The sequence below is a fragment of the Callionymus lyra genome, chromosome 1 (assembly GCF_982586985.1).
Source record: "Callionymus lyra chromosome 1, fCalLyr1.hap1.1, whole genome shotgun sequence".
Lineage (NCBI taxonomy): Eukaryota > Metazoa > Chordata > Actinopteri > Syngnathiformes > Callionymidae > Callionymus > Callionymus lyra.
The window spans coordinates 10515141-10526931 of record NC_141818.1 but is presented as its reverse complement, the minus strand read 5'-3'; the positions used below and the strand labels follow the sequence as shown (position 1 = coordinate 10526931).

Sequence of the window (11791 nt, the reverse complement as noted above, 5' to 3'; positions counted from 1 at the left end):
TATGAGCAAATTAAAAGAGAAATGTAAAACACGCTCTCAGAAGGTCAGTCACTCTCTAGACCAGTGGTGGGAAATGACATACTGTGACTGTTTTGAGAGGCCATAAAGCAAAAGATGAAGGAGTAACAAAAAAGCCTACATTTTAATGGGAGCCAAAATGTACTTACAATTACCAATAAACCCAATAATGGGGTGAAAAACGAGTTAACAAGTCCTATAACGAAAACCCAATGATAAAATTAAGACTAGAAATGGAAAATAAAAATACGTACAAAATAAAAATGTTAGTTTCCAGATGATTTGTGGGTGGGATGAGTTTTTCTTTTGACCTCATGAGGGCCAAATAACAGTCAACAATTTGCATGTGTTCCAGGGCCATACCTCACCCATGTCTGATCTAGACTCATCATTGTCGCATTAAAGTGATTCTTCCCTCTTCAACAAACCCAGAATCTCCTTAAAGAATCCACCTGTCAGCTGTTTTGAATGTTATCTATTTTAACACAAATAACATTATTACATAAACATATGCACATTTTAGATTTTATTCCGAAATATATCTTGTCTGAAGCCAGTGTACATGAATGTAATCCTGACCTCAGATGCGTCAGAAGCACATTCGTGGTCGAGTGGTGAAAAAAAACTCTGCATGTTGGCGGACGTCTGCGTCCTCTGAGTGCCTATAAATCTTCATAATAATAATAATAAAGTGCTAATAATTAGTAGCTAGTGCTGTGTGTTATCGTTGTGTGTCATGTTTCAGGGATGTATAAATATATTAAACGTGCTCAAGAATAATGATAACCATATTATATGTTCTTGTCATTAAGATGTAACAAAGATTACGTCCTTAAGTTAATTGTGAAGAGTTAACACCCTCTAGTGGTAAGTAAAAGCACATGCGCAATATGGCCATGAATTATTTAGATAATCATTAGGATTGTCACACATCGATTATTCTCCACAACTGGCAGATGTTTGAAGATATTGACATATTTTGATGGCTCGAAATCGAATGATTCATTTGTATAAGTAGCAATTATAGAAACAAGAATGAGGAAAGTGCTATTTCCTTGGATTTTCCTTTAAAATGACTTGATAACAGACAGAGTGACTTATCTTAGATGACTTTACCTGGAGAGCAGACACATGTGAGGTCCTGGGTCAGTCTCAAATGATGTCGACATAGCAATTATCTACAGACTAAATGCACAGCCGTCTGTGAAAACTTCTTCAAGTACCACATAAAAAAGCCTCCACATTCACTGCTGCTATTTAGTACCTTTGAGTGTAAATGTACACAGACTGAGCTAAAGAGTTACTGTTGGGATATAAAGACACAGAGGTCGATATCATAAAGACAGGATGGAAAAAAATGAGGGCTGAGTCAAAAGAGGAGGATCGAAGATGACATCGACTATGACATTAAGAAATGATTATAAATATTATAATGTATCAGTATTTTAGTTAAATTGAAGTTGACTCACAGTTTTTTTCCTTATATCTGCTCTGTTAAAGGTACGCCCCAATAATAATAAAAAAAAACATAGAAACATGTTTTTTCACTTGTGTTTTAACCCAGCTCTCCTGACTTACTCATATGTTTCAAATGTTGAAGTCTTCCTCTCCAAGATGCAGTAAGTCCCTCATCATGACCCTGTTATGAACTTATTACTTTATAAAGTTCTCCCCCATCTTAAATCTCAGCGAACAAGAGGTTACGAGAGCAGAGTCCATTATGATGTATTGATGATACGATATATTGACTAAATTATAACAATGAGACTTCTGGGATTGATGACGAGCAGTGACAAACTTTGACCAATCACAGCAGACTTGGTTTGGTTATGATTTGATCTATAGAAAAACATAGTGTTTTCTAATGTAAACATTTAATACTGATGATGCAATAGAAGATCTATTTAAGACACACTTAAATCAACACATTATTTGCTCTTTAATTATTCGTTCTTTAAAACGATTTATTTAAAATACAGATTTGTCTTTGATTCTTTCCACATTGATGAAATATAAGTTGTCACAGCAGTTCACAAAAAAAGGAATAAAAATACATAATCATTATATCAAGACATACAGAACACATGTTAAAAAATAATAACGATTATAAAAAACAATAATGAATACAAATTAAAACGATAATATATATTATAATTATGTAATAAATAATTAACAATACAAATAATTAAATAAACAAATAAAATATTATTGATATAAATATCAACAACAATAAACATTAGTACAAGAAAATGTAAACAAATGTGCTCACTATTCAATTGAAGCTCAGGTTTCCACGCTGAGGTGAGACCAGTGAGCTGCTCCTCCTCCTCCAGATGTTTGACGTGGCAGCTCGTCCGGACGTGACATCCTCCTCGAGCAGCAGACCCTCCTCTCTCTCCTCCAGACCTGATCGCTCACCTGAACATTCACCGGATCCCTCTCGTGACCGAGCAGGTGTTCCTTGACGCGGAGGAACCATGTGGCTGCTGGTGTTCGGACTGATCCACGTCGCCTCGGCCTACGAGCTGGACCCGCAGAAGCTGGAGGGTCTGGCGAGAGCCCGAGTCGAGGTAGACCTTCATCTCGTCCTCCTGCTTTTATTCAAACCACCGCTTGTTTCATTTTGTCAGTCGATACCGTGAAGAAATATAAAAATGTTTCCAGTTACCGAGTAAGGTTTTGGTGATGCGTTTAAACTGTCTGTGCGCATGCGCGGAGCGGCTGAAGGTGATATTCAAGTTAGTTGAGCTTCAGAGACAATGGAAGGCGGGATCCTCGAGCGAGAGACCTCAGATAGTTTTAAGAATTGTTTCCCTCCGACGTGTAAACCGAGATCTATCTCTCATACAAAAGAATTTCTGTTGCCATTGTTGAAGTTTATCTGCAACTCGACGCTTCACCTGGAGGCGTTACCTGGACGGTTCACACAGCCATTCATTCGATCAAGTATCTTTAAGTATACGTAGTATTTTAGTTGTGTACTACATGTTAACTTTTACTTTTAACGTTTGATACGACTTCTGGTTATTTGTAACAGATTAACAAAAGTATACTTTCAAGAATACTCATGTGATAGGTATACACTTTTTACAGAAGTAAACTTAAAGTACACTCAAAGGACAATATTCTCTAATCTGATGTTTGAATGTACTTCACATATGTTTGTCACAATAGATGCAACGAGCATCACAGGCAAGACTGACACATGTACGTTCATGTTTCTAATCGCCAAGCCCTCAAGAAAGATACTAGAACTTAATTAAAAAGTATTTAAGGTTCATGAAGGTTATTCAAATGAGCAAACATTCTATTTGCTAGAAACCTGAACTCCAGTACTACACGATCAAACACATGTAGATTTATATTGGTGGTAATACTTCAAAGCAAGTGTGTGTATCTAACAAGAACATCAACGGTTTTTATGCCTATCACCCATAATGCCTTGCACTGTTTACTTCCAGATCAGCACAATAATAAGAAATAAAAAGGGTTGAATACTGTACATTTCAAGTACACTTAAGTGTATTTGAAGAAGGCTATATTATTTTAAAAGTAAACTCCAACTATACTACTTAATATTTAGTATAACAAAAGTATACTTGCAAATACCTATTTTTGCTAAGGAGTGGAAAACGTAAACGTCAAGTATACTCATTTAATTTAAATATACTCATAGTACACTTGAACATTTTTTTTAATGGCTTCTATTCAAAGTGTAAATAAAGTGGCAGACAAGCGTTTGACCAGGTGATGTTTGCCTTTTATAATTCTGGAACAAATAAAAATGGTTATTCATTGAGCTGCTGGTTTGTTGACTCATGCTAGCATGTTCTCTCTCCTCCACGCTCCACAAACCCCTGATGAGATGCTCAGAAGTTCCTGGACTGGCTCGGGTTCATGTGCTGAATAACTTCCGGACTTTTCCAACTGTGACATGATGTCCATCAGAGTTAATGAGGAACAAATACCTTGACCTGGAGAGAACATTCTGTGTTTTATGCTAACTGGACTTCGACTCTGGCCACCATTCAAAGTTGAAATGAGTTGAACTTTACAGCGGCGAGAGTGGGCGTAATAACTCAGGGTGACTCAAAATAAGCTTTTACACGGACATGTTCTCTTTTTAGGGGGTGGTGCTTTGCCGCCCAGCCAACCAATCACAACTGTCGACCACTACAGTTATTATCACGTAACTAAAAATGAAAAATAGGCATCATTGTCATCGAGTTTCTTTTGTTTAGGCATTATTTGTATTCTTACTTAACTGACACAAGAGAAGATATTCAAAGGAATGTACTACCTTAAATATGTTGGACTAGAACATAGATATTACATTTTATTTTGGAAAACATTTTTTCATATAGAGCTATTATTGACCACAATTCTTTTGAGGTAATAACTTTTTTTTTGTGTAAATCTTTGGGTAAATTAAAGTATTTTTTATAAACATAACAGATTAAGAGCCTTTATGGGTATTCACAATATGCGTTTACCTGAGTTATACTGCATTAAAAAATACTTGATCCAAAAAAAACTCCACTCCACGTAGTGTTAAAATATTATAGTGTTGGTATCGGGTTGAAAATAACCTACTTACTTATTATGAACCAAAATCTCAACTTATTTATCAAATATTTATGGCCACACGTTTTTAAATGATCGACTCTCATTTTTCTATTTTCCATCTTCTCACTTTCACAGAAGTGAAAATGTTTAATCCAAAGTTATACACCGCGACATGCCAGTAGTGCCATGAGCAGTTCATAAAAACGTGATTGGAAAGAGACAAATGACAAAAGTTAAAAGAAAATATACATCGACACACGTGTAAAGTGATACAAATATACTATTTTTCATGGCTCTGGGCAAATAAATACATACATTTATATATAAAAATAAGTTAATATCCATTAATTGTTGTGATCAGCTTTTTGGATACAGTAAAATAATTGGATACAAATTTTATTTTATTTGTATTTTCTCCTGTCTGTGCCTCGTTTTCAAATCGTTTTTTATTATCCAATTATGGCACATTTCCATAGTCATTTATCTAGTGCGTCATCTAGTGGTGCAACATAGTCATTACAGGGATGCTGCTTCATTTGTTCAATGGCCATCAAATATATAATGAATAAAGAAATGTTTTTGTCATTACTTGATACATGTTATGCTGACTATGACATGATAATGAAGACCTACATTTTTCTCCACAGTCATGTGGTGGATGACAGCTGAACCGGCTCATGGAGGTGAGAGAAAGAGTTCTACAGACCGTGAGTCAGATCCTGATCCTGACGAGTCTTCTTTCTGCCCGCAGGTCAAAGCCTTTGTGGTCCAGGACATTCCTCTCTAGTATCCTTTTTCAACAACCATAGAGTGTGTGTGTGTGTGTGTGTGTGTGTGTGTGTGTGTGTGTGTGTGTGTGTGTGTGTGTGTGTGTGTGTGTGTGTGTGTGTGTGTGTGTGTGTGTGTGTGTGTGTGTGTGTGTGTGTGTGTGTGTGTGTGTGTGTGTGTGTGTGTGTGTGTGTGTGTGTGTGTGTGTGTGTGTGTGTGTGTGTGTGTGTGTGTATCCTTGACGACCACCTTCTCAGCCATAACCTGGTCATGAAGCACATTCCTGGAGCAGACCCTGAGCTGGTTCTTCTCAACCACTACTTTGAAGAGCTGGATGTGAGTCCATAATATTCATCCTTGAATCCTGGTGTCTTTCTTGTTGTTGGTGTCATGTGACTAAAACCCACCACCCCTCGCTTCAGCGGGTCGCTCTGACCGACATGACGCGCTCCGAGATCAACCAGCTGCTGGAGAAACTGGGCTTCTACAAGAAGAACCAACCGGACGAGGAGGTCCCTGAAGAGTTCCGCTTCTCTCCCGCCAAAGACAGTCCGTTCCCAGAAGAGCAGGAGTACAAGTCGGCGACTTCCCAGCCGGTCTCGGAGAAAACACCAGTCGAGTCCGAGCGCGCCGACCTTTAGTTTCTTCATCGTAGCATCCAAGCTACAAGAAAAGGTGATTTTTGTACGTCTACTGATGCGTTTGGTTCCACGTGAGTTCTTGTGGGTTTGACCGTCTACGACCCCCCGTGACACCGATGATGCTTCATGCTGTAAATCTTTGGACCGGCCTGGAGTTGATGCCACATGTCAGGCGGGTCGGAGAGGAACCCACAAGAACATCAGTGATTTGTAGAAGAGAAAATAAAACTAAGAAAACGTGAATCTTGTGTTTTTTTTTTAAATCAAAGTTTAGGTTTTCCTTAAATCTCCCAATTATTAACATATTATTTTAATTCCACTTTTAATGCATTTACTAATTTCATTGCTTTCACTTTAAGTGTTTGGAAAATATTTCATTTTACTTATCGTTTTCTCTCATATTTGGTTCTTTTTTCACAAAACACTTCACTCAATATTTTATATATATATATATATATATATATATATATATATATACATACATACATCACTGATAACATATCCATTTTTATATAAATATATATATACATATTTTTCAATTCATTTTCTAGATGATCTTTGTTTAACCATTTATTTCCATACATTTGTCTTTTAATTTATTTTCTAAAGAAAATTAAACATATTAGCAAACAGTTTTTTCCTTCACCTCACAATTTCTTTCCTGTTTATTTACTTTATTTACTCACAAATACATTTGAATTTATAAAATGTCAATCATTTCCTCCATCTGTCTCTGACAATATTTATGTTTTGAAGCAAATCTAAATTCACATAAACCTCAAGATATAAATGGAATTAAAATTAATTCATCAATCGCACATTAATAGGTGTTTCACCAGCATGAGTTCACATTTAGTGAATCCAAACAAAGTGCTTGGATGTCGAGTCAAAATGAAACAAAGTAACTCTTTTTCAATTTAATCGTCAGCTCAGAAACATGACAGGATGTTCTCATATACAGCATTCAATGCTTTGGTAGTTATTTCTTAATCTGTAGCAAATATTTCTCAACAATAACAATCTCTGAATTTACAAAAAGACAAACCAGCTCGGACGAGGATCCTCACGTTCAAATGGAATTGTTGGAGCTTTGAACTGATCAGCTTTGATAAAACCTGTTTGTAGCTTAAACTCTAAAACCTGGAAACTATTAAAGTGTCATTTACACACCAGCACAATAAAACATAGAAAAGAACTTAACAAAAAAAAAACCCACAGCTGATTGTGTGCATGTGTGTGTGTGTGTGTGTGTGTGTGTGTGTGTGTGTTGAGCAGGGCGAAGCTGAAAGTTAGAAAACACCTCCAAACATCTCTTCAATAAAGTGACACGACTGTCCGGCGGTGACGCAGACTTGTGCTACAGTAACGATGAACAACAGTGCTTCTGGTGTATTAAATAGTCACATGTTACCATCAAAATCTGAGTAAATAAATTAAATTAATTAACCATTTTTTTTAAAAGTACCAAAATGGAAAGCAGGTGTTGAAAACACAAAGTTCTTTCGACAGAATAGCTTCGGTTACAAAAATTTAAAAACAGATAAAAAATAGTTGTCAAAAATGTGTTTTCAAACATTTGTTGTCTGGTGCGCCCTCTCGAGGTTAAAATTGACATTGCTGTTAATATAAAGCTATAAGACCTGCGTCGCCCTCTGCTGGTGACCTGTGGGAAGGGCGTGTCCAAGAGCAAACGATTACACACAACTTTGTCCATCAGACGTCCGATCAGAGTGCAGTGAGTCGTCACGTGAGGCGGGTGAAAGGTCAAGAAGGGGGGGGAGGGGGTCACTGGACGCACAGGTCGGACGGTCGGCCCATCAGCATCTCGTGTCTGCGCAGGTGGTTGACCAGAGACTGGACGTAGGTGAAGACACACTTGGAGTCGGGCTTGTTGCCCATGATCATCATGTCCTCCACTTCCAGCAGAGGCATGCAGTTGCAGTACTTCCTGAAACACACAGTACACACTTAAGTACACGAACAACTCTGTATTTAAACCCATAAAAACGGTCAATCGGGTTGTGATTTATATCATCCGTGTCTTAAATGTCTTTGTAAATTGACTGAAAACAACCTTTTTTCTACAGAAACATAAAGTGATGGAATATTTTAATCTAATGTAATACTTCCGTCATTACGAGGTGAAGTCGACCGCCTGCTAACACTTTGTATAATTGTGTATATTTTAATAAAATAAAATGAACATGATGTAAATATAAAACACTTTCATCGTCAATATAAACATGACATATTCATTACTACTGCTTTTAAGTTAAATAAAATGAATTATTATTAATTGGATTACATTCGTCACAAATATAAAAAGAAAATCTGAAAATATAAATGTTTTAAAATGTATTTAATCTCGATTGTTTTCTGTTTGACTAAAGTCGGCTGCTGGCTGTTATACCACTCGGCCGCCACTAGTGGGCAGCACATCCAAACTACCCATATCTCAGATTCAAAGCGAACTAATGAAGTCAAAGAGTGAGATTGACTCTGCGTTTATTGTCCGACTGTAACTCAACAAGCTTTTAAGAGCATAAACAGCAGTAAAGTTGAGGAAAAACAAGGAGGATGACGGAGGAGACGCTCCTGCTGGTTCTCATCACTTCTGTCTGCAGGACACACAGACCTCCTTTTAAAGAGCTGAACTCAGAGGTGGAACGTTGTGTTCAGGCACAAAAACTCAACAATATCGTCCAACACAACCCGACCTCTTATAATCTCTCTCACCATGGGCTGAAACTAGGAGGAGTTTTTGGTCTTAACCAGGCCCTTGGTCACCAGACCCCTGTAGAACTCCTGCAGGTACGTGTACACACACTTCCAATCCGGCTCGCGCATCTTCACCATGTCGTCCACGTCCAGCAGCTGCGGACAGTCCACCAGCTTCCTGCGACCGAGAGACCGTCGGGAGGCGGGGCAGGGGGAGCGGGACAGAGGGGTGACCGACAGAGGAAAACAGAGGAAGCCGTGAGCAGCCCAATGGAAATCAAAGTGAGGAAGAGGAGGAGGAGGAGGAGGAGAGAAAAAGACACACAAAAAAAAGAACAACATTACATTCTCTGTGATGACAAAAATATCCATGAACTGACATGCTTCATGAACACACACACAAGTGGCTAAACAAACACACACACATACAAAATGTTGAAGATACCTTCAGCCATTTTGATTTTCTCTGATGCGTCGTCGACAACACAAGCAAATACACAAATATACGTGTGGACATGTGACACACTGGTGAACACAAACGTGTGTGTGCATCTGGGGTGTGTGCTACAGTGAGGGTGAGCGTGCACGAGAGGACTCTGTGTTGTGCTGGCGGTTCACGCTGCAGGTGTGCGTCGGTGAGCAGGTCGTCACGACAGGTGAGGACGAGACAGGAAGAGGGAAGTAACGGAAAACCTCTCTCGGCTTTCTTACGCGTCGGAGGGGAAGGTGACGGTTTCGGACTTAGCGAGGACATTTGGGAAGTTTACGGAAGTTTTTTAGTGGTCGACACCTGAGGGAGACGTTAGAGTCATCAGTCGGGCAGCATTCGAGTGTCAGGCGGACCTTTGATTGACGGAGGGTTTTGGGTGAAAATTATTGATTAATACGAGTCTTTATTAACTTGACATTTTCACACCCGAACCCCTTTCCAAATCAGAGGAGCTGTCGCACGAGAACATGTCCCTGGTTTATCTGAAAAAGCTCCAGAAAAACAGTGATTAAAAGAGGGGTAGGTGGTCTTGGAAGTCAAGGGCGGCGATACTTTCTTCCATGAAGGCCCCAGTTTGAGCCTAAACCAGACTAACAATCAAAGCAGATTCAGATGCTTCATTTGGGGTTACATGTTTCTAAAAATATAAAATACAGATATTAAATGTAAGTTTTTGAGTAGTAGTCATACAAGAACCTGTCATTCACAGAAGCTACTTTCTCTACAAATACACGCAAAATTAAACCCCCAATTAATACTGAAAGAATGTGTATAACGAAGAAAAAAACGTTTTTTTTGCTCCTTTTTTTTCAACCCATATTTTCCAGCACCATTTTAAAAGTCTGGTACTGGATTGCACGGAAGGTATATTACAAGTTGGACTCCATTTTATTCTTATTCTTCATTTTGAAATGAGTCTCAGTAGAAAAGAGCTGATGGTAGTGAGACTGGGGGAGCGCAGGAGAGGCGAGGAGGGCGGGACAACAGTTAAGTTTGATGGACATTTTGTCGACCAGTCATTTCAAAGGATGCTTTTAAAATGATTAGACAGTGGTCTTAATATATTGTATGTTCCACAGGCGACTAAAATGATTGTTTTCTGTTCAAAAAGCAACCTTTAAAGACCCACAATGTTAGTATTGTGAAGTAATTAATATGGTATTATGATCCAACATGAAGACTCATCTCTGCAGAGTCACCATCTTGTAGTTGCTCATGTTACTGGTGTCAGAAAGCTGGACTCACTCTGCGGCGCTGAAGGCCACCTCAAAGTTGTGCCGGCGGTTGCTGGGGCTCAGCGAGCTGTAGTCAAAGGCCTCCGGGAAGAAGTTGTGCACCAGCGCACAGAACGCCATCCCGTTGCTCCAACTGGAGGAGAAGTTCATGATCTCCACGTGCTGCCGGAGATCAGATGAAAGGCGTTGAAGGTAAAATGAAGTAGATCGGTGAGAAGGCTCCAAGACTCACCTCGTACGAGCGGGTCTTGGCCCGGCACCAGTCCAGCAGCATCTGCTTGATGGAGTTGGCGTTGGGGACGCCGAAGCTGGTGGAACGCTGGACCCTGTTTATTTTGGCCACGGCCTGATTCCCGGGGCTTAAGAAAAACGTCAGGTCGTGTTAATATTTACACAATTATCTGCTTTGTTTGCCTCTGTGTTTACGTCTTACCCGCCTCCCTCTTTCTCCAGCTTCTCCATCATGGCCTTCCTCGCCTGCATGGCGGACGTTTTGGGCATCGTCTGCGCTCGCATCAGCTCCTTGCGTCGCTCCGCCTGCCGCCGCTCCACGGCTGCCAGCCCGCCGCTGCGAGAGGACGTGTCGTCCTCGCGGTCGAACACGCTGGGACGGCACGGAAAACTCATTCGATTTTGTTCAATTTGAGTAAAAAAAAAAAAAACTCTTTCGTGATGATTCACCTGCCGACTTTCTTGCTCATGTTAGAAGAGGAGGAGGAAGAAGAGGTGGAGGAGGAGAAGCTGTAGGATTTGGACTGAACGGTGCCTCCTGAAAAGATGAATTATTACACAATTGTATGAAAATAATGAAATAATTAATTAAGTTTGAGTCAATGCAGAGGAAATCAAGACTCACGGTCTGTTTTCTGCACATAACTGGCCTCCACCACTGTGCTGCGTGTTGATCTGCTGCCATCATCTGAACACACAACATTATATACATCAGGCAACAGCATTTACAGGGTGTATAGAAATATTGACACATAATATATATATATAGAAATATTTGAAATCCTTACAAATATCTCCAAAGTCGACAGTGCGTCTTATGTATAAATTCTAGTAACTCACTGAACTCAAACCGATTTATATACAACAGAGCACTCAAATATCGGTCAAAATTGAGTTATACTATGATGCATAAAGACGCCGTTCATTGATATTGCACCTTATAATCTGAAAAATACGGTGATTTAAAATGTCCACATTAGAGTGACTAGATGAGAATTTATAAGAAATGGTTTCAGAATGAATAAGAAATATTGTCAACAGCTTTTTATCTTGTTTTGTAAAATAAATGCACATGTGTTAAGTGGCAACGACGCAACAGAGGTTCCACCACATGACGGTTGCAC

The 11791-nt window shown here is 39.2% G+C and overlaps 2 protein-coding genes across 5 annotated transcripts in view; one reads left to right on the top strand and one right to left on the bottom strand.

Annotated features, from left to right (window-relative positions):
- Positions 1 to 2369: 2369 nt before the first annotated feature.
- Positions 2370 to 6236, top strand: selenom (selenoprotein M). The gene is made up of 5 exons (XM_087792618.1): positions 2370 to 2588; positions 5232 to 5267; positions 5336 to 5370; positions 5610 to 5688; positions 5775 to 6236. The coding sequence occupies exons 1-5, from the start codon at positions 2496 to 2498 to the stop codon at positions 5991 to 5993; spliced, it is 462 nt and encodes a 153-aa protein (XP_087648744.1). The 5' UTR covers positions 2370 to 2495; the 3' UTR covers positions 5994 to 6236.
- A 659-nt stretch (positions 6237 to 6895) lies between these two features.
- The window catches only part of smtnb (smoothelin b), a 49483-nt gene continuing 44587 nt past the window's right edge, over positions 6896 to 11791 (bottom strand). For 3 of the 4 annotated variants that reach the window (XM_087792467.1, XM_087792483.1, XM_087792491.1), the window contains 6 exons: positions 11293 to 11355; positions 11118 to 11205; positions 10870 to 11040; positions 10669 to 10795; positions 10447 to 10598; positions 6896 to 7941 (listed from right to left, as the gene is read on the bottom strand). In XM_087792467.1, the coding sequence (XP_087648593.1) occupies positions 7779 to 7941; positions 10447 to 10598; positions 10669 to 10795; positions 10870 to 11040; positions 11118 to 11205; positions 11293 to 11355 (764 nt within the window). In that variant the 3' untranslated portion in view covers positions 6896 to 7778. Of the gene's footprint in view, positions 7942 to 8729; positions 8890 to 10446; positions 10599 to 10668; positions 10796 to 10869; positions 11041 to 11117; positions 11206 to 11292; positions 11356 to 11791 lie in introns of all 4 variants that reach the window. The other variant, XM_087792475.1, reaches the window with a different exon arrangement.